This window comes from Oryzias latipes, chromosome 6, assembly GCF_053564925.1.
Source record: "Oryzias latipes strain Hd-rR chromosome 6, Olatipes_Hd-rR_3.1".
In the NCBI taxonomy this organism is placed as follows: domain Eukaryota; kingdom Metazoa; phylum Chordata; class Actinopteri; order Beloniformes; family Adrianichthyidae; genus Oryzias; species Oryzias latipes.
Genome location: NC_136242.1, coordinates 12,160,087 through 12,183,323, shown reverse-complemented (window position 1 = coordinate 12,183,323; position 23,237 = coordinate 12,160,087). Strand labels below are relative to the sequence as shown.

General features: G+C 39.7%; 1 protein-coding gene across 4 annotated transcripts in view; it reads left to right on the top strand.

Annotated features, from left to right (window-relative positions):
• The window catches only part of lingo1a (leucine rich repeat and Ig domain containing 1a), a 195,644-nt gene continuing 172,407 nt past the window's right edge, over positions 1-23,237 (top strand). For 3 of the 4 annotated variants that reach the window (XM_011475842.4, XM_078948480.1, XM_011475844.4), the window contains exon 1: positions 2-416. Coding sequence is in view for 1 of the 4 variants with exons in the window: in XM_078948479.1 (XP_078804605.1) it covers positions 375-416 (42 nt within the window). In the remaining 3 variants the exon portion in view is untranslated. Of the gene's footprint in view, positions 417-23,237 lie in introns of all 4 variants that reach the window. The other variant, XM_078948479.1, reaches the window with a different exon arrangement.

The following is a 23,237-nucleotide window of genomic DNA, read 5'->3' as shown; positions in this document are numbered from 1 at the left end:
ACACACTGCAGCTCCTCCCTCCACCTCGCTCTTCTCCAAATCCCTTGCTTTCTTCCACGTCTCTTTTCCTCTCCATCTCCATCCTTCCATCCTGCTTGGTCCATCTTTCAGGCGGGCTGAGATGCGGCGCTGATAAATCCTCCCCGTGAGTGTGTCAGCCTGAGTACACGTGTGGCTTCGCAGCTGACGGCAAAGGACTCATGAAGTGGTCTGGACTCGGATATCACAGCCTCATTCCTGTGCATGTGCAGCACGTTTTTCCTACATCCTTCCATTAGAGAATCTTCTTTTCCCTCCTCTTTGGTGACACTTCTTCTCCATGGAATCTTCAGTCCTTTCCTCAGAATATTGGATTTAATGAGCGGGCTCTGTGAATGGAAACAAGCAATTTCTGGATTTCCTTCTTTGCAGCTCTGGTAAGGATTTCTCCGCCTCCTTTGGTGGGCTTCTCCAGCACTTTGCATCTGATTCACTTTTCACAGCAAATTGACAGGTGAATGCAGTATCGACAGGGGGAGACAGGAGATAGACCCAGCTATTGAAAGTAGGACACATGGGGCAGGGGGAGAAAATATGTGTATGGGGGCTCCTTTGGGTGAAAAAGAAGGAACTAAAACTGTGGGCCAACACTGACAGTTCCTGTCAAAGCTCCACTTGGTGCTTTCTATTGATCTGTTGTTTTTCAGTACCAATCTTTACGCTTCTTCTGCCTGTGTGTTAGTTTTGGCCCCATAAAAGCTGACTGGGGGCTACTGAAAGGGGTATTTGTACACCATGTGCTTTATTTACTTCTTCTGTGTGATGCAACACAGTGGAACATGACTTGTAACACACATATTCTCACAGAGACATTTTTTGTTCAGATGCAGTATTCGGACGCTCAAAATTTGGGGATTTGGCTCCAGTTTTTCATCTTAAAATTATGTTTTATGAAGTATTCTTTGACTTTTTTTTCCCGTATTTCCAGCTTTTTCTTTTTTCAAATGTAATATATAAAAAAAGTCATGATTCTGTTAACTATTGAGCTCTGCATGAAGGTGAGAAATTGTCAGAAATAAAGGGAAAGATCATGTCTAATGGAAAGACAGGAAAAAAAGCGCAGTCTGGCCATAGGAAGGTGAGGAACAAATGAATCTACAGCATTGTCAGATTGACAGGGAGCCAGAAACATCGGGGGCTGAGACAGGAAAAGAGTGTGCATAATATGCCTCAGAGAGAGCTCTTAGATAGCCGGGTCTCTTCTGACACTCAGCCTTTTGGCAAAGGGTCAGTTTCCACAGCCTCTCTGAGGGAAAACATGTGGAGGGTAAGCCAGGACTTTTGTCTTTCACATGCTTGGCAGGATTTCCTGTCAGGAACATCGATATTTATCGCATTACCCGTTTTAGGAAAGAAACTGCGGTAACACCAAGAGATAGGGAAAAGAAAAGAAGAAAAAAACTCGAAGACAAATCAAATTACCCCACCTTGGGTGGTCCTTCTGCTTCTGCGGCATTTTAAATTGCACTCCAGCACTTAGCCGAGGCCGACCATGATGCATTTTAACACACAGGTGCAACACAGACGCTGGTGTCTGTTTGTACTGAGGAGCTGGAAGTGGTGAGAAATTATGAAACATATATGAAGGCAGATTAGCTCAGATGCAGAGAGCTAAGTGGTTTGGGCTAATTAGCATATCCCATTGTGTAGTTGCTGGATAATTGTTTGCTAGTTTAAGAAACCAGGCTGCTGCAGTGTCTGTGCAGGATCTGAATGGATTTTATGGGCATTGAAACAAACAGGATAAATCTGATAATACTCGGTGAAGCTTTTACAAAGGTCTTATTTAATTCAGATAAAATGCTTCAGCAGGAACAATGGTTTGATTTAAAGCTGAGTCATCCAGACAGATTTAGCAAATTTACTGGTTCATTTGGTCATCTTCAGTCTGCTCCTCCTCTCGTTCTTTTGCACACATGCCTCTGTAAGGAGTTATTTTCTCCCTGCAAGGCTGCAGTTTAAAGCCCCTTTTGCATTAGGTGACTTCCATCCAAAAGTGACTCACACCACCCATTAACGCCTCCCCCCTCCTGCAGCCAAAACAGGCACCGATACAGAAATGAGAAATTAAAACCTAATTTTTTCATAACTTCCAAGGCAGTGATTTCTAAATGGCATTAAAGCGAATAATGGTTATTACCAATGTGGTTTCACAATTTACGGTGATGCATGAAATGAAGTTGGCAAATTAGTTACAGCAATTCACAGCTAATGACATCCGTATTGATGGGCTACAGTTGTCGGGTTCTCAAGTTTTGAGCTGCTTTTTTCTCCGAGTGAAAATGAGCTTTGGGTCTAAAGTCATTTGGGTTTTTTATATTATTTCCTAGTCACTAAACTTTATGAGTTAAAGCATCTCATGTACATGCAAAACAACCATGTACAAAACTGAATTAGGTCAAACAGCCATCCATTAGTGCACAAAACTGAAATATAACCTCCGCACTCTTTTTTTTTGCTCCCATTTGTCATGAGATGAAATTAAAGATCTGAAACATTTTCTTCATACACAAAGTAACCATTTCTGTCAAACATTGTTCACAAATCTGTCTAAATCTGTGTTAGTGAGCACTTCTCCTTGGGTGAGATAATCTATCCCACCTCCTAGGTGTGCCATATCAAAATGCTGATGATCATTGCACAGGTGAGCCTCAGATTGGCCATAATAAAAAAAACACTCTGAAACATGCCGTTTTGTCATATTGGGAGGGTCTAACGGGTCAGAAAACTGGTCAGTATCTGGTGTGACCAACATTTGCTTCATGCAGTGCAAGACATCTCCTTTGCATAGATGGTTGATCAGGTTGTCGACTGTGGCCTGTGGAATGTTGGTTCACTTCTCTTCAGGGCTGTGTGACGTTGCTGTATATTGATGGGAACAGGATATTGTCTGTTGGTAGATGCGGAGTCAAAGCACCCCAAACATGCTAAATGAGTGACATATCCGGTGGGCATGCTGTCAGCTTCTAAGGATTGTGAGCAGATCCTTACAACATGGGGCTGTGCATTATCATGCATTTTCTTGGATGTATGGCACAACAATGGGCCCTTAGGATCTAGTCACAACATATCTGTGCATTCAAAGGGCCATCATTAAAATGCACCTGTGTTATTCATCTACAACATGCACCTACTATACCATAACCCTACCGTCATCATGGGGCACAATCCACAACCTGATCCACAACTCTATGCGAAGGAGATGTATTGCACTGCATGAGGCAAATGGTGGTCACACAAAATACTAACTGGTTTTTGGAGTCATCAGAACATTGAAAACGGCATGCTTCAGAGTGGCTCTTTTTATGGTGGCTAGTCTGAATGTCAGAAGTCAGAGCTCTGTCTCCCACTCTGGTCACCAGTGGGAACCATCTCCAGAGTTCTAACCACATCTCCCAACAACCCCAGCGCACACTTCCTGGATGCCGCACACCTGACTCTCATTCATTCAATCAACCACAGCATACTAAAGCACTGAAGCTCAGTGGGAAGTATTGTTTGTGCCACTATGCATTAAATGCTGGGTGTTATAGCTGGACCTGATCTTCTGTTTCCTGACCCTGTTTCTGACTCCGTTTGTCTGCCACGACTCACACCTGGATCTTGACTACCCTGTCTCTCCTCTGATCTCATGCCTGTTATCGACCCCTGCCTGTCTGACCCTGATTTAGCTTTGGGGACTTTTAGCTGAGCTAATGAACCTGCTGCAATTGGAACCAGCCGTCTGCCTGTTCTTGTGACACTAAGGCACACCTGTGCAATGATCAAACTGTCTACTCAGCATGCCTGTGAGGTGGGATGGATTATTTCAACAAAGGGAGAAGTGATCACCATCACAGATTTAGACAGATTTGAACAATATTTGACAGAAATGGTTATTTTGTGTTTGGAGAAAATGTTTCAGATCTTTGAGTCCATCCCATGACAAATAGAAGCAAAAACAAGTTTTGCATTAAGTTTGTTTTTTTCAGTGTATGACACTGACAACACAGTTGCAGTACAAATATTCAGAAAACCTACAGTGTGTATAACATAACAGAACATATATGTTATGCACATAGTTTTATAGCATTATAGCACATATCTAATAAATCAGGTTGTGCACAATTTGCATTTTGTCTTCATTTTGTTTCAAGATATTAATAATTATGATAAATTGTTGTGAATGTAAGATGATACTATTTTACATGCAATAGCAGTGTGAGTAATGTAATACCAGAGGGACTGGCATGCATCAGAATTTAAAACTCTATGAACAATTAAGGTAGACTGAGTGACAGAAGCAGCTGCTCCCTTTCAGATTTCAGGGACAAAGCCACATATTCTGCCTATGCTCCCTTCATATGGTTAAAGCCAACCTCATGATGTTGGGAGACTACATGTTACAACAGACATTCAACTTTAAATAGATTGAACAAAATTGATGTGTGGCAACCATCTTGGAAAGGGTAAAAAAGCACCTTAATAACTATGTTGTCACATAAAGGCGGAGGCAGTTTTAATGTCTGTATATCTGACATTAAAGCAAGTAAAACTGTGAAATTACCATGTACAAACTCTGAAAATTTTGTAAAAACTTTTGCATCTTTTTAATTTCGAAACGACTGTGCCTAATTTACATTTTTCACTTATCAGCAGGGGTATCAGCACAGTGAGGTGCATCTATCCTCCAAACCTTCTCGACCCTTTAAAACTAGAGATGTTGCCAGCAACACCAATAACGTACACTCTTTGACATACTAAAATTCTTGGTAACACTTTATATTAAGATTCCTTAACAAGCTTTGTTAACACATTAACAACCATTATAAGTGAATTTATAGGGTGTTAGTAAGACATTTATTAGTACAATAAGTCTAATAAGGTTTATTAAATTACTTAGTTAACACATTTACAAGCATTATTATTAGGATGTTTTCAAGATGCTAATGATGCATTTACTGATATTATAGGTGCTTAACAAATGTGTCAGTGTTAATAAGCTTAATAAGATTTATTAAAAACCTTTGTTAACAAATTAAGAAGTATTATTATTGTTTGGGGTTCTAGTAAGATATTTATTAGCATTATAGATGCCTGACACAAGCCGAAGTGTTCATAAGCTTAATAAGTTTTATTAACTAACTTAACAAATTAATAGGCTTTATTAATATGTCAGATGCTAGTAAGATATTTATTAGCATTATAGATGTCTTGCAAATTTTTCTCAAGTTTAGCTCGTGCTGGTTCGCGGCGCCTTCCGTTCGTGAAACCAGGGTTCGACTCCGGGCTGCTCCCTGTTCCCTTCTCAACCCCTGTGCCGGTTCCAAGCCCGGCTTGAGAAGGTTGCGTCAGGAAGGGCATCCGGCGTAAAAACATTGCCAAGTTTACCATGCGACTTGTTCGCTGTGGCGACCCCTGATGGGAGAAGCCGAAAGAGGAAGGATAGATGTCTTGCAAATACTTGAAAGTGTTAATAAGATTTATTAACATCTAAAGTCAGACCATTGTCTTCTGAATCCATATTACTAAACTGCTTATAAGCTTTACAAATGTATTAATTAACTCTGTTAATAGTTTATTAATTGTTTTGCAGCACCTCATCTAAAGTGTGGACGTTTTTTAGCACAACCACAAAGCATAAAGATTGTAAAAATAACTTTATGACATTAAAACAGACTAAACATACACAAATCGTTCTGTAAAAGATATATAATAATTAACAAATTAGGTAACAGGGAAGCCAAGACGGGAATCGAACCAGCAACCTCCCGATCAGAAATCGGCTGCCCTACCACGGCAGCCCAAGATAAATACATATAAAAAGAGGTACATGTACACTTAAGTAGTTTTACCATCTAAATTCTGCCCTCACAATGCTTTATGACTCTCCCACAGCTTTCTCTGCATCTATCACATTATTCATATTAGCAACAATACAATTTGGTTGAAATCATTTGACGACTTTTAAAAAGGCAAATACTCCTTTTGAAGAAGTGATAACATTGTTGATAGATTGGGGGAGGATGTTCTTTCCTGAAATTTTGTTTGTTGGGTGTTTCTTCTTCCTTGTAAACAGAGAGAAAAAAAAAGTTGCTTCTATTCTTTGCTTTGAAAGCATTCTGTGTAACACACACATTAATAATGTGCATTGTGAACCCCAGCCTCACCAGAAAATGTGCTGTAAAATGTTTTGCCTCCCAAAACATGTCACAATCCATTAGTTATAGAGACTGTGAAACGGAAGCTTATCTGAGTTTTATTGTTTTCTGTGGAGAAGTTTCCAAATATTCCAGAAAACCGCAGCACATAAGCATCAAAACAAGGAAATGTATTGATGAAGCTGTTCTTAGGAAACATCGTGACACATTTTGATCTGAAAAACGGCCATTTCTGCTGTACTGACTCTGTCTTTATTTAACATAAAGCCTATTTTGGCTGAGAAAAAGGATATTTATAGCTCTGGCCATACAAATTTACACCCACAGCCTAGTTTTTCCCAGCTCTGACATGAAATGTAAACACTGGAAATCGTGAATTTTATAAATGATTCAGAAGCTGCTTTTATCATGTGTGTTTGAATGCATCACAAGGCTAACAGTTGTGATGCTGCAGTCTGAGGAAAAGATTCACCCCGATGTAACCCGTTGTTCATTTCCAAAACTATATCATTATTCTTGGTCCGTTGCCCTCGTGCTTAGCCAAGACCCTTTAGGTCTTTAGAGGTTTAATTCAATGCACAAATCAAACTGTTACTTACTTATTACTTGTTTACTTGTTACTTATTTAAACTGTTACTGTTTTTACTGTTCTAATTTTTCTGGTTACTCTACTGCTCTTTCCTATATGCATGTCAACCAGTGCTGTATGCGATGGAGATGTCAATTTCCATGCGGAAACCTCCCGAATGGATAAATAAAGTTGTCTACCTATCTATCTATCTATCTATCTATCTATCTATCTATCTATCTATCTATCTATCTATCTATCTATCTATCTATCTATCTATCTATCTATCTAAATATTCCTGTTACATTAGTTGGTTTTATGGATTTATTTGGTTTACTTTTTACCTTCTCCATTCATTGTTTCTTCAATTTAACAATAGGCCATAGGGTGGACTGCCATTGTTCTGACTCATCACTCTGGCAGAATGTTTCGCATCCTTTTCTCATCTCATTTTATGGGATTAACAGGAAGTAGTCTGAAAATATGCATGTCAGTTTAGCATTTTACATTCATAGTGTTTTAGTTCCCTTTCTATGGTGGCTCTGAAGGGCAACAAATCACTCAATATAAAAAAATTTGAAAGATCACAGTGACAATTAAAAGAAGCAACAACAAAAAATGATATTGTAGAAACTAAAAAAAAAACTTTCAGGAAACAAAACAAAAGTAACTTTCTGAAAGAAAAAAATAGGGAGGTACTATGGGACATCAATATGTGGGTGATGATATCCTGTATAACTTAATGGCAAATAACTTTCGGTTGAAATGATGGACGATTTGAAACAAATTAAGATATAATCTTTTAAAAGTTAATCAAGATCCCTTTGTTTTTGTAATTAGTTTAATAATGTACTTTAGAAATTACTTTGAACATATTTGGTTGGTTTAAATTAAGGGTGCATTAACTGACAGTAGTCATGGAGCAGAATCTGTGCAGGGAGGCCGACTGAGAATACCGGTAGTTCAAACCAGGTTTGGGGATTATTTTTATCTTTAATATTATTAAAGCAGTATAGGAAAAATAAGCAGGTTTCTTAATCTGGAAAAACTCTTGGAGAAAAGGTGAAATCTCCTCAATAATAAAAGATAAACCAAGTCAAGTTAGCTTTTTTTTTTACCAAATATTTTTAATGAAACCAGTCATTCAATGAATAAGAATCTGCAGTAACTGAGTTTGCTGCACAAATTTTACATGCAACTTCATCTGTCAACTAAGGAAAGCTGCATTCATGTTATTTAGGGACATGATAGAAAGCTAACCTTTGCTAAAACCCTCAAAATTACACTTAACAATGTGAAATGGTGATGTACTACAGTACACAGGATGCTTAAGGGCTGATGTACTAATGAGGAGAGCAAAATTGCAGGTGCATGCAATTACAATAAATGTGCTACTCGTTCATAATTTGCAGGTGATCAAATAGGAAAGCTTGGACAATAAATTACAGGCAAAAAGAGCAGTGCTCAAATGAAGATTTAGTGTGCAATAAGAAGAGTGGAGAAAGGATTGGGTTAGAGCTGGAACAAAGTCATTAAAGAGGGTCCGAAACGGCACACGAGGTGCCTGCAATGCCTTTAGTGTGACAAATGCTAAGGCGGGATACTCGGACCATTGCAGCACACACTCAGCAGACGGTCTGCCTGAATTTGGCCTGAAGATGGTCAATAAACCTTTGACAAGAAGAGCTGAAGGTGTAGTACAGTTGGTTGAAGGTGCTGGCTAAATCAACAGCAACAAACAAACTTTAAGGAAATAAAGACCCTTAGTAAGCAACCCATCAAGTTATGGACTAAAAGGATTCAGTTTTCCATGAAATTATACCATAAATAGCATTATTCTTTTCGAAAAAGAATTCTAGGTTATGTGAGTCAACATGATGTTTTGTGATGTCAGTCATTTAAACATTTAAAGATACAATAATTACTGACATAGAATACTTGTTGGCGGGGGGGGGGGGCTGTGGGTGCGCGGTGATCTCTGGGTTGCTCAGATCGCGTGCCGGGGCTGGCTTGCGGAGACGGGGCGCCGGTCGGGTGGTGGGCGGCTCATGGGTTCCGGGGGCCCTGGCTTCATCCTTGGCCCTTGTCTCGGTGTCCGGCGCCCGGTGGCCCCCATGGCTGCCGCCTGGTACAGCTAAGCGCTCCTGTCCTGTGGTCTGGGGGCCGGACACCAGGTTCGCTATGCCTCTGGACGTTGGGGGGACCCTGTAGGGGGGCCCTCTCTGTGCCTGGCTGGTTGGGTGGGCGGTCCCCTCCTCCTCCCCTCCCGGGCTGCCTGGGTCCGGGTGCTGGGGGGGCTTCTGGCCTGGGGATCACTCCTCCCCTCTCCTGGTCTGGCTGGTCTGGCTGAGTAGGATCTGGTTCCCCTTATGAACACACAGTTCACGTCGGCAGCATGCATGTATCTCCACCCCCCCGTGCACGTGCACACTGCCACACTGCTCCCTGTCTGCTTCATCCCTCCTCCTTACCTACAGTGTATTGATGGACAGATATTTTTCGCTCATCTTAGTGTCAGATTTTCACCTTTGATGTAATATTTGTCTTTCCAGCAGATCTGGTATAATTGTTACAGCTTAAAATAATAACTTATTCAAATCAGTGCTTGTATCCCCCCCTTTTTCACCTTTCTTCCTTTTACTCTCTTCCACCCCCCCCCCCCCTAACATTCTTTCCCTCTCCCTCCCCACACACACTAAATGTAACAAATAAATAAAAAAATAATACAAAAGAAAGGGTTTTATACAAATCTACACTCTGGCTTCTAAAGTTCTATAACCTCTTTTTGTGATAGTAAAACCTGTCCAACACAAAAGGCTTTCAGCTCTAATCTGTTTGCTCAGCTGTTGGACAGAACAAGTGAAAAGAAAAAAAAATACTTGTTTCCATTCTAACAGAAATGTTGTTTTATTGTTAATGAGAGCACCTTCGAAGGACTTTATGCGAGAGATAAATGGCATGACCCAACTGAAGGGAGAAGTAATAAGGTCTTGCTAATTTAGGCATGGAACTCACCACTGTCTACCTCTGATTAAAGTGTGGAAACTCTGATGTAGATAATCACATTTTTGCACAAGCAGATGTGTGATTTGCTTGACCTAAGCACTTACTTGTCTTGCTTGATTCCTTCCACAGTGACTTGGGACTCACTTAGGACTTGAAGGTTAAAGCTTGAGACTGGAACTGGAAGACAAACTGGGATTATGCTGTGAATATTAAAACAAATATGTAGTTATTCAAGGTTGATAATGTAAGAAAGTTTTTTCAAAGCAGGAACAGATTTGGTGAGGTGAAGGGCCAACCAATCAGACACATTTCTTTAACCCTTAGTATACCACTAAATGTGAATTAACTTTTTAATAATTTTTTTTTTAAATTAGATACTTTTATTGCATTTTTACCAACTGTGGATTTTGTATTTGAAGACCAGAGATAAGTAAAGAAAATGTCTGAAAAAAAGGACAAAACATTTTTCCAAAATTAAATACGGGTTCACATAAAATGTTACATATTGTTCATAGTTAAATGCTCAGTGTAAACTTCTAAATATAAACCATATAAACAGGAAAACACTTTGGTTTTGATCAGAGAACTAAATCGTTTCATTCTGTTAGTCGTCATTTCAGAAATGACCATGAAAGTGTCACAGAAGGGACCTGAGATGGTGTAGCCATGATGGTGCAGGTTTACAGTGGCTTATAACAGATTCTAGATAATCAGTGTCAAGAAATCATAGTTTTTAAAAGGGGCAGAAATATGTAAATGGTCATGCCATTTATATTTATTCATTAATTCATCATCTTCCGTTTATTCCCTTTCGGCGTAACGGGTCTGCAGGAGCAGAAACGAGGTTCACGGCCAGGTACAGAGCAGAGACGAGCCAGAGGCAGGATCCACAGCCAGGTGTAGAAGCAGTAGTAGAGGCGAGTCAGAGACGAGGTTCACGGTCAGGTCCAGGAGCACGGAGCATTCCTGTATATACAATGCAGAAGGCCGGATAATCATACATTTATCATATACTTTTTTATACTTACTGCTCTTATGCCTAGCACTCTGTCGTCCAACACATTTGACTGGATATTGTATTATGTTTGAATGTAATCGAATAAATCTACATTTAAAAAAAATGTACCTAACTTCCTGCAAATTAGGTTTTTCTAACAAAAAGAAGGAAAATATAGCAAGTTTCATTTATCCTTGCCTTTGGGTTCATTTGTTTTACAAGAGTACCTCTAATAATGACAACTATAAGATCATTACTTATTTGTGGCATTAATCCTAAAATAGTGGCAAAAATTTGGCAACTTTTGCATGACATGACCTAATCAAACATTAAATAAATGAGCACAATTTTGTTCTCCAATATGACAATTAAATTGTTTTGTTTTTCAAGTTGTGCACACAGATATACTGGCTCTGTTGATCAGCATGAAAAGTTACTGCTTTAGTAAGGGGACTTTCTGCTCCATGTGTTGTGAATATACTGAGAAAATTGACTCGTGCGAGCCAGCGCTGTTTGAGTTCATTAGAAACACGCTGAGAAAAGGAAGCTTCGGCTCTCTTCCTTTTATGTCGTGCAGATTGAGGCTGCCCCCAGCAGAGTCCATTACCAAGAAGAGGAGAAGCAAAGAATTGGTGATACACACCTGAAGGGAGCTTCAGAAGGGACCGTAAATCACCATTTGTGTTGAGAAAAACTCAAACCTATCAGTTAAGTTTTTATACATGTTTTAACTAAAAAGAATAATGCTGACTTGTTAAGTAAATAATGTACTAATACTAAAAACGTGTGATAAGAATCATACCTTTATCATGCCTTCAATTGGTTATGGGAAAATATTACGAATTTTTATATTTGTGTCGCACAATAAAATGTTTCTATATGCTAATTTTGAAAGCGTTCAATTTTCTAAAAAAAAAAACGAATTAGTTTGGGTTTGTATACAAATTATACAATTTTAAAAACGAACAACCAAACAAAAAAATGATATATTATGATTATATATATGATGCTTGATTCTTAACTTCCGCAGAATTTATTTTATCTTGCATAGTTAAGATATTTTAAAGTTAAGATATAAAAATGTGCCTTTTATTAATTTGTCTAATTTATTTTATCTAATAAAAAGCTTTCACAGACGTATTTCTCATGATCATTTTGAAAAGCAATATATTACAGTATCATGTTCACACACTTAACAAACCTTTTCTGATGACTATAGCATTTATGAGCCCAATATTTGTAAATAAAAAATGTTAGCATTTAAAATGTTAGCTTTAAAAATGTTTTTTATGTTGAGATTAAGGTGTTAAAAAAAAGAACAAAGATCTTTATAAAATAAGTGAAAATTTAATTGAAAAATCTTAAAGTGGTCAAAGTAAGAACATTTCTTGCATCTCCACCTTGTGAAATTACTTTAAAAGTCAGCCTTAAATAGTATGTTCACAAATCAGCTCTGCAGTTTAGTGCTATACCAGTGCATTGCGTTATTTTTGAAAATGGAGATAAACATTTGTTTAACCATAAAAAAAATGATGATGTCATAGTCTCAAGAATGTGATAAAAGATTGGAAGAGTTGCTAAAACACTGGCTTCACCCAGCAATAGCTGGGATAGGCCCCAGCAACCATGTGACCAAAAAAGGGATCAGGCGGGTTTGGAAAATGGATGGATGTATGAACGGCTTAGCTAAAAAAAGGTAATATGTGGTTTCAGACACAAAAATATATTAGTTTATTTGTTTTCCACCAAAAGGAAAATAAATGAATCTTTTTTTTACTTATTGATTCACATTGTTGGAGACATATTTTAATAATTCTTTTAATATTCAGTTTGCAATTGTAAAATATTAACACTTTTTGGCTTCATGGAATAAGGAAATCTATTGTGCTAGTAATAGTCTGAAATATACAGACTATTTTTAAACAGTCAATAGGGAAAATCAAGCATGTTGGCTCACTTTTAATGTTGAAATAGATATAACCTTATCACAACACTGTCAAAGGTTAAAAAAAGGCAGAGCAAAAAGCTTTTTGTCATGACTTTCTGTGTGCACTGCTGTAATTTTTGATAAGAACTGCTCACAAGACATTGATGGTAACTACAGGAGTGACTGATACAATGTGCTTAAACACATAATTAAACAGTGAAAACATTTCTTAACTAATTTCAGAGTGTAAAAAAGTAAGTCTATCACAAAAGGCCTGCAAGCTGCATTTGTGGATCATTTCCCAGTGTTGGTCGTATTGAAACCTTTAGCATAAACAGCATCAGATGGAGCCAAAAAAAAAAAAAATCTGAAACCCACCTGCACAAAGGTGCTAATTATTCAACGCCATACTGCTATTTTAGGAACAGCACAACAGAAAGCTCCATATCACACAACACCAACGTAAATGTGCTATGAGTTTACTTCCTTTTCAATGGAAAGAAAAAAAGAGGATGGAAAGACCCAGACTTTAATTTTGGCTAAATTTGATGAACCGCTATTAGCAAATGAATGTGAGAGGTTTTTTTCTTTTTCTTTCTTTCTTTCTAGAACCCATGGTGATATTGCCTGCTACCTGTTTTCTATACAAGTGACTGTTGTGTATATATATATATCTATATATATCTATATATATCTATATATATCTATATATCTATATATATATATATAGATATATATAGATATAGATATAGATATATATAGATATATAGATATATATAGATATATAGATAGATATATATATAGATATATAGATATACACATATATATATACATATATATATATATACACAACATATTAACAAAGACAACTGTTAGAGAGATCTGACAAACAATGCTTTATACTTATGCGTAAACATATTTGCATGGTTGACAACACTTCTATAGACCATGACACAAAGAACAGTGATATGGTATCATATGATACCTTTATATTCCTTCCAAGTTGCCTTGATAGTGTGGGAAGCAACTAGATATTTTTGTAAGATGCTGTACAGCAGGGGTGTCAAACTCATTTTCACTGAGGGCCAAATCAGCATAGTGGTTGTCCTCAAAGGGCCAGATATAACTAATACATGTAGCTAAATGTAATGAAAAATAAATTTAACTACTACTTAATGTTAAATTACTCATTTATTTATTATACCTTTTTAAAGTGACAATTACTGTTGTGTAGAAAACATATGTTTGCTTAATACTCTACCATAAATCCGTTCACATTTTATTAGGTATTATTAGGTTAGGTTATATGGACAGTGTTTAAGTCCTAATGTATAGTTGGCCGATCTGATATTTCAAGTCGATTTCCCCCTAAATATGAACAAATACACACCAATTTTCAAGAAATAAAAAACTTTTATGCTCTCGCGGGCCACATAGAATGACATGGAGGGCCACATTTGGCCCGCGGGCCTTGAGTTTGACACGTGCTGCACAGGATTGACAAAACAAAATATATAATCTTTCAAAAGTGCATCCTTCAGACAGAGGAACACACTTCCTCAGATAATCTCCAGTTCTTTTTTTCACAGCAGGTTAAGTTAATGTATGGACAGAAAATTGACTTTGTACACAGCTTTGGTCACAGAGGGATGAGGCCAAAAGCTTGTCTGTGCAGTTGTCTTTTGTATCCAGCAATGTTATTTCATAAACACTAGACAAGCCGGGACCACTAATGAACTGCAGATGTTGCTGATCTTAGTCAGACTGACTCCCTCCACTAACGCATCCATCTAACTCATAGTCAGACACGGGGTGTCTGTGGGCAAAAAAAGGGCAAACCATTACGAGGAACACAGATGGTCGAACTATCAAGGTCATAGACCACTTGGTGACCCCATTGAGCTAAAATGTTAAAGCACATTTTTTCTGTAGGCATGCTGCAGGCAACATAATCTAGCCACAGGGGTTGCAAGCCAGTTACCTCTGTGCCGGTCCCAAGCCCGGATAAATAGAGAGGGTTGCGTCAGGAAGGGCATCCGGCGTAAAAATTGCCAAAATAACCATGCGAATCATCCACAACACTTTAGACATACCGGATCGGTCGAGGCCCGGGTTAACAACGACCGCCACCGATGCTGTTAACCTACAGGGTGTCGGTGGAAATTTGACTACTGTTGGTCGAAGAAAGAGGGGAGGCAGAAGGGCCCGTGGCCAGAGAGAGAAGGGAAAAGGCAGGAACATAGGTTTGAGAATAGGGACTCTTAACGTTGGCACAATGACAGGGAAAGGCAGAGAGCTGGCAGACATGATGGAGAGAAGGAAGGTAGATGTACTGTGTGTGCAGGAGACAAGGTGGAAGGGCAGCAAGGCACGTAGTATTGGAGGAGGATACAAACTGTTCTATCATGGTGTTGATAGGAAGAGAAACGGGGTAGGAGTGATTCTGAAGGGGGAGTTTGTAAACAGTGTTCTAGAGGTGAAAAGAGTCTCAGACAGGATGATGAGCTTAAAGTTAGAAATCGAAGGGGTGATGGTGAATGTAGTCAGTGGGTATGCGCCACAGGTTGGCTGTGAGTTAGAAGTGAAGGAGAGATTCTGGAGTGAGTTGGATGAGGTCATAGAGAGTATCCCCAGAGGAGAGAGAGTTGTTATTGGAGCAGACTTTAATGGGCATGTTGGTGAGGGCAACAGAGGTGATGAGGAGGTGATGGGCAGGTTTGGTGTGAAGGAAAGGAATCTGGAGGGACAGATGGTGGTGGACTTTGCGAAGAGGATGGAAATGGCTGTAGTCAACACTTACTTCCAGAAGAGAGAGGAACATAGAGTGACATACAGAAGTGGAGGTAGGAGTACTCAGGTGGACTACATCCTATGTAGACGAGGTCATTTGAGAGAGGTTATTGACTGCAAAGTGGTGGTAGGAGAGAGTGTAGCCAGACAGCACCGCATGGTGGTGTGTAAGATGACCCTGGAGGTCAGGAAGAAGAAGAGAGGGAAAACAGAAAAGAAGACCAAGTGGTGGAAGCTACAGAATGAAGAAACTTGTGAGGAATTTAGGCAGAAGTTGAGACAGGGTCTGGGTGGTCAGGATGAGCTTCCAGAGGACTGGGAAACTACAGCAGAGATTATCAGGGAAACAGGTAGGAAGGTGCTAGGTGTGTCATCTGGAAAGAGGAAAGACGGTAAAGAGACTTGGTGGTGGAATGAGGAAGTACAGGAATGCGTCCAGAGGAAGAGGTTGGCTAAAAAGAAGTGGGATGTAGAAAGGACTGAGGAAGGTAGACAGGAGTACAAGGAAGCGCAGCGTAGAGTGAAGAGAGAGGTGGCAAAGGCCAAACAGAAAGCTTACGATGAGCTATATGACAGGTTAGACACAAAGGAAGGAGAGAAGGACTTGTACAGGCTAGCCAGACAGAGAGACAGAGATGGGAAGGACGTGCAACAGATAAGGGTGATTAAGGACAGAGATGGAAAGGTGCTAACAACCCAGGAGAGTGTACAGAAAAGATGGAAGGAGTATTTTGAGGAGCTGATGAACGTGGAAAATGACAGGGAAAGAAGGGAGGAAGATGTGGTTGTTGTGGAGCAGGAAGTAGCAGAGATTGGAAAGGATGAGGTTAGGAAGGCTCTGAAAAGGATGAAGAGCGGAAAGGCCGTTGGTCCTGATGACGTACCTGTGGAGGTATGGAAGTGCTTAGGAGAGGCAGCAGTGGAATTTCTAACAAGGTTGTTCAATAGGATTCTAGAGAGTGAGAAGATGCCTGAGGAATGGAGGAGAAGCGTTCTGGTTCCGATCTTTAAGAACAAGGGTGACACGCAGAACTGCAGCAACTATAGAGGAATAAAGTTGATGAGCCACACAATGAAGCTGTGGGAAAGAGTAGTGGAAGCCAGGCTTAGGAAGAAGGTGGAGATCTGTGAGCAGCAGTATGGTTTCATGCCCCGTAAGAGCACCACTGATGCCATTTTTGCTTTGAGAATGTTGATGGAAAAGTACAGAGAAGGTCAGAAGGAGCTGCATTGTGTGTTCGTAGATTTAGAGAAGGCGTATGACAGGGTGCCGAGGGAGGAGCTGTGGTACTGTATGAGGTCGTCTGGAGTGGCAGAGAAGTATGTCAGAGTAGTTCAGGACATGTATGAGACAAGTATGACGGTGGTGAGATGTGCTGTAGGTCAGACAGAGGAGTTCAAGGTGGAGGTGGGACTACACCAAGGATCAGCTTTGAGTCCTTTTTTGTTTGCTATGCTGATGGACAGGCTGACAGATGAGGTAAGACAGGAATCTCCCTGGACAATGATGTTTGCGGATGACATTGTAATTTGCAGTGAGAGTAGAGAGCAGGTGGAGGAACAGCTAGAGAGGTGGAGGTTTGCTCTGGAAAGAAGAGGCATGAAGGTCAGTCGTAGTAAGACAGAATACATGTGTCTGAACGAGAGGGATCAAGGTAGAAGCGTTAGGTTACAGGGGGCTGAGGTGAAGAAGGTGCAGGAGTTTAAGTACTTGGGGTCAACAGTTCAGTGTGATGGGGAGTGTGGAAAAGAGGTGAAGAGGCGAGTGCAGGCAGGTTGGAGCGGTTGGAGGAAAGTGTCAGGAGTGTTGTGTGACAGAAGAGTGTCAGCAAGACTCAAAGGAAAGGTGTACAAGACAGTGGTGAGACCAGCTCTGCTCTATGGGTTAGAGACGGTAGCAGTGAGACAGAGACAAGAGGCTGAGATGGAGGTAGCGGAGATGAAGATGTTGAGGTTCTCCTTAGGAGTGACCAGGTTAGACAGGATAAGGAACGAGTACATCAGAGGGACGGCTCATGTTGCCTGTGTTAGCGACAAAGTCAGAGAAGCCAGACTGAGATGGTTTGGACATGTTCAGAGGAGGGATAGTGGATATATTGGTAGAAGGATGTTGGAGATGGAGCTGCCTGGCAGGAGGGCAAGAGGACGGCCAAAGAGGAGATACATGGATGTCTTAACAGAGGACATGAAGTTGGCTAATGTTAGGGTAGAAGATGTCCATGATAGAGTGAGGTGGAAAAGGATGATTCGCTGTGGCGACCCCTGATGGGAAAAGCCGAAAGAGAAAGAAGAAGATGCTGCAGGCAACATGTCTTGATGAACATTCAATATGCAAGGGCGAGTAAGGGGTCAAGTAGGTAAAGTAGATGGTAAAGTAGGTGAAATACAGGCATGTCGTACCGATTTTTTTAACTCCCCAAACCCCAAAAACAAAAAATCAAGTGCACTGCAGGCTGACTGATAGAATTTACACAAATTATACAAAGAATAGTTTGTGTGGTCATCCGACAGGCGCTTACACATCAGCTGCACACCCTGTCCATGTGGCATTCTTGCAGAATCACTAAGAACCCATTACGCGCATCTTACTAACAACTAGATTGTGGCATAAGGGGACCATACGACTGCATCACCGGTACTTCACAAGTGTGTGCAACTTCATTTCCTGTCACAAAAACGTTCAGATACACTTACCACACACACACACAACAATGCTACTTTCCATTTTCATGATGTCCCTTAAGGTGGACGAACAAACCACAAGTGTTTAGCGTTTGTGAGGATTTTTCGAACACCCCAAAAAATAGACAATTTTCTATAATTTAGCCTCAAAATCCCTCCCAGTTTAAAGTCGGAAAACTGCCTCCTCTCAGCACTGCATGTCCATCTTCTTTAGTTTCAGCTTTTCTGTTTGATAGATTGTCTGCAGTGAGATTTTAGCAGTTCAGAGCCAATTTATTTTTTTATTGGATAAGAATTTTAATAATCGGTCACACCATGGATCTTAAAGCGGACTGCAGGGAAAGAAATAAGACAGAGTCAAGGCTGGTCTGTCACATCCATTTTGGCAACGGCTTCAGTAGCTTTCCTTTGGAGGAAGCTCTGAAGTCAGAGATTTGTTTGATAGTTTATGCAGTCTGTAGTTGGTGGCCACAAGTCTAAAACTGGGGAATTTACTGTATGTATGCAGTTGCTGCGAGCTAGCACTGAACTATCTCATCAAGTGTTTGAAGAGTCTGCATGCATGTTTTATGTATACTTATCACAGTTTCATTAAGTTTTCTTTGTGATGAGCTGTATGCAGCTGTCATGTCCAAGTTAGATATCATGACGACAGTTCAAGTTAATGCCATTAATACCCGCAACAAAGTGATCTAGATAGCCCAACACTGCACTTCCAGCTCCTCACTGGTGTAGGTACAGCCTGACAGGAGCAAGAGTAGATGAAGGAGATCTAGGTGGTGGAAGGATGTCTACAGGCTTTAGCTTTAATGACTGGGGCAGTCTCCAGAGAGCTAATTCGGTGGCATATCTCAGGCCTAAAGTCAAATCGGTGAACTGACAGCAACCAGATGGTTTATGAAAGTTTTATGACAAAAGATTTCCTTTTAAAGAAACACGTTTGAAAAGATATATTATACAATTCCTCAAAACCTATTTAACCCCAAGTAAAAACCTAATAAATATCAACATTTTACGAAGACTATGGACGAATGCGCTGTGGTCTGATGATGAAAACTTTTATAAAAATTTAATTTTAAATACTTTTGTTTGACATAGAAAATCTTTCAAACACAATGCACTGTGTCTATTCTATTACTGCCTATATTTGCCAATCTAGTGAGTATCGATACGCACTGTTTTTTTTTTTAGAATTCTGGGATATTTTTAGGGCACTTTTAGAATTGTAGATTTCAGAAAGCACTATAGTACTCTAAGTACAGAGTAGTGAAGGAATGTCTGGATGTTTGCAGGTGACACAGGGAGTGCCTCCCTTCTTGAAGTCTTTGCATGTCTATGCATGAGCTTCTCATGAAATCTCTGATCTTTGCTGTTTTTTTTACCCTATATTTCCAGCGTGCATGTGAGACAAAGCGTTTTGCTTCTTGCAGAGAAGTCGAAATGCTTTTGTCTTTGCTTTAAATCTGACCAGCGTCATACGAAGACACAGCCTTGGACTGTGTGTGTGTTTCTCATCGTTCTGGTGTGTGTCCAGCGCAGGCACTGCTATTAAATATGTATGCAATTTCCCATTTTTTGGTCATTATTATCCAAAGTGTCTGGCAGTAATGTAAGTGGATACTTTGGACCGTATTTCCAGTTCAAATCGTCACAGCAGGATAAAAGTGTGGAAAGACATGAAGGAGGAGAGAAAAAAATATCAGAGGCTTGTTTTTTTTTGTTTTTTTTTTTAGATCTGGCAGCCTCTTTCAAAGCAATGAAGCTGAAGCGGTCTTATTATAAGAATCAATTTGTCTTCTGTGACTGATATTTGAAGTTTTAAAGAAAAGGATTGATTTATAGATTCTTGTGTCCTGTACACAAACTTACAATTCCAGTTTGTAAACACTTTATAGCTTGGTTTGAAAAAGAAAATACTAGAAAAGGACTTGGAAAATAAAAGTGACCTAAATGCACACAAACACTGATGCTGTTGAGTTCTGGTGAACACTACGGTTTCAACAAAACCGGAGCAAATAAAAGAAACTGCTCGGGAGGCTGGTAGGCACAGCTGTTTGGAATGAAACTCATATCTTTTGTTGCTATCAAGAGCTCAGACAGGAGATGAAAAAATAAAAAGAAATCCCAAAGTATGGCATCATTCTGAGAGTGATTACCAAAATTATTGCAAAATGCGGCTAAAGGGTTTAGCTCAGGTCCCACTGAACACTACAGCATAACAAATGCAAAGCAGTTCAGCTTGAAAAAAAGGTTATTACAATCAGTGAGAGTGGTCCCACTGGATCTCACATACAGCACCCTATGAGCTCTCCACAAGTAATGCTTCAAGTCGTTTTGCTCTACCCAACTATTTTAAAGAGCCAGTCCAATAAAAATTGTGTTTTTGATGTTTTTAACATGATCTTGTTGCATTTTACTAATAATTGACATATAAGAAGAAAGTTAAGCTTAAAAATGCATTTCTGAGTTTTTTTATTGTTGTTGTTGTAAATCAGGGGTAGACAAAAAAATGCCGTTGAAAAAACCTTGTAGGTATGACGCAGAAGCTATTAAGACAATCCACAAGCTCCCTGCTCCGCTCCATTCTGATGGATCTACTTGCAGACAGATAGATTCATGTACATCTTTGTTTTCATCGTCTGAGCTGGTATCTGACTCAAAACTGGACTGCTGGATATCTCCAATATTGCCTGCCATTTTGGTTGCACTGCTAATATTAGGCTGTAATGTAGCGGGTGAGCATGTAATCAAATGGATGTCGGGAAATTGGAGGAGGCTTATGCTAATTCACGCCTGCTGCCTCTCTTTTGATGCGCGTCAGATTGACTGCTCAATGTCTTGACGCCCCAGCCGCGGAGCAACGGCTGAAGTTTTTGTGGATTTCATTCGTTGCCACATCATGGAAAAAAATGGATGATGTTGAGCGAGTAGCTTGGGTTCAAATGTTTTAAAAACAGCAAGATCATAATCAAATGACGGTTTTTAAATAGATCAAAAGATGATCAGAGTGGGGCTTTAAAGGCGGAGTCTGTTTTAAAATGATCTAATGTCAAAGCTGCAACAGTAAAATTCCATGTTTTTATACCAAAACATGTTTTATTAACATTCCATAAACTGTAAATGATGCACAGTTATAAAATAACAAATGTTTCTGAAAGATCAAAGTAACTAATTACTCTTTGAGGGGTAATAAAAAAAAACAGTCACAGAAAGTACAAAGGTTGTTCCTTTCATTTTTCCTCTACATTGTTTTCCTTTCATGTGCATAAAATTAAAAAAATAAAAAGCTAAGAGGAGTTGCACTGGACAGATTCTGCTTCAGAAACTAAAAAAGAAACCTTTGATCTGCTTTGCATTGTGTCCGTTCTGCTTCAATCTTTAGACAAGAGAGTGGCTAAAAGCATGAAAAAAGATTTAATTCAATAACTTATAATCGTTTTATGTAAGGATCCACCTCACTATAGTCAGGGAAACAGTGGGCATGCACTTTTTGCTGCTGCTCTATTTGTATGCACAGTGGTCACCCTATTATCTTTAGAATTTTTTAGAAAATCCCTAAATCTCCTTTTTTGGGTCTTCAGCTACTTTGAAGCGAGCACCATGTGGTATCAAATTTGCTCCTGCAGGAATGTGTTGAGGCTTTCTGGGCTCGTTTTTACTGGCGAAAGCCAGTACACCTCAGCATTTTTAGTTACAAAAGATTGGCTAATCCAGCTACTTTTGCAACAGCAGTGGCCCAGTTTCCTGTTAAAAAAATGATTAAACTTTCATCCAAGTTGTGCTGTAAACAGATGGGCTGTCTTCCACAGAGAGAGCCAGTTTTGCACACCAGTGTTTTTCTTTTTTCTGTGAACAGTTTGTTGTTGAGAATGAATTTTTACAGCATTTCCTAGCTGATGTTGTTCTTTTTTAGTCTTAAAGAACTGCCTAAAGTACACATTTACAATATGGAATAACTGCATGCTTAAAGGCCCATTCAGATGAAAATTGTGTTTTTGGCATTTTTAACATGTTCTTGCCACATTTTCTGACGATGAAGGACATATATAAAGAAAATTAGGATAAAAATTGCCTTTTTAAGTATTTCTTTATTCAAAACATTTAGGAGCAGATAAAAAGTGCAATTGGAAAAAGAGCATAGTTGTTATGCAGAAAATACCCCAAAATCAAAAAACCTGTGTCGTTTTCTAGGACATACTTTCTGCAGAGTGGCAGAAGTTCATTAGAAATTCACCTCTGAGTGGTGAGCAGGACCATTGGCATGGAGCAACTCTGTCCCCTCCCTGTTAATGAAAGCTTTCTGTCTAACTCACAGCCTCTCACACCTTAAAGCTAACATTACCAGTGCAACAAAAATGGCGAGGAATATTGATCTGGCTGTACAATTTTGAGCCAGATGCCAGCTCAGCAAGGAAAACAAAGATGTTAATGTATCTACACTGTATTACCAAGAGCATTCACTCACCTGTCTTGACTCACATATGAACTGAAGTGCTGTCAGCCATGTCTTTATGGACCTTGCTTTGCGCACTGTTGCACAGCCATGTTGGAAGAGAAAGGGTCTAACAGGGCTAAACTGTTCCCACAAGGTTGTGAGGATGGAATTGTCCAATATGTTTGGTATCCTGAAGCATTCAGAGTTCCTTTCACTGGAACTAAGGGGCCAAGCCTAAGTCCTGAAAAACAAGCCAACACCATAATTCCTCCTCCAGCAAATCTTACACTCAGCACAACGCAGTCAGAAATGTACCGTTGTCCTGGCAACCTCCAAACCCAGACTCGTCCATCAGATTGCTAGATGGAAAAGTGTGATTCATCACTCCAGTGAAGACACCTCCACTGCTCTAGAGTCCAGTGGTGGTGTGCTTTACACCACTGCATCTGGCGCTTTGCATTGCACTTGGTGAAATGTTGCTTTAATGCAGCTGCTAGGTCATGGAAACTCATTCCGTGAAGCTCTCTGCTTACTGTACTTAGACTAATCTGAAGGTCACATGAAGTTTGGAGCTCTGTAACAATTGACTGACCAGAAAGTCTGCAACTTCTTTGCACTATGTGCTTCAGCATCCGCTGACCCATCTCTGTCAG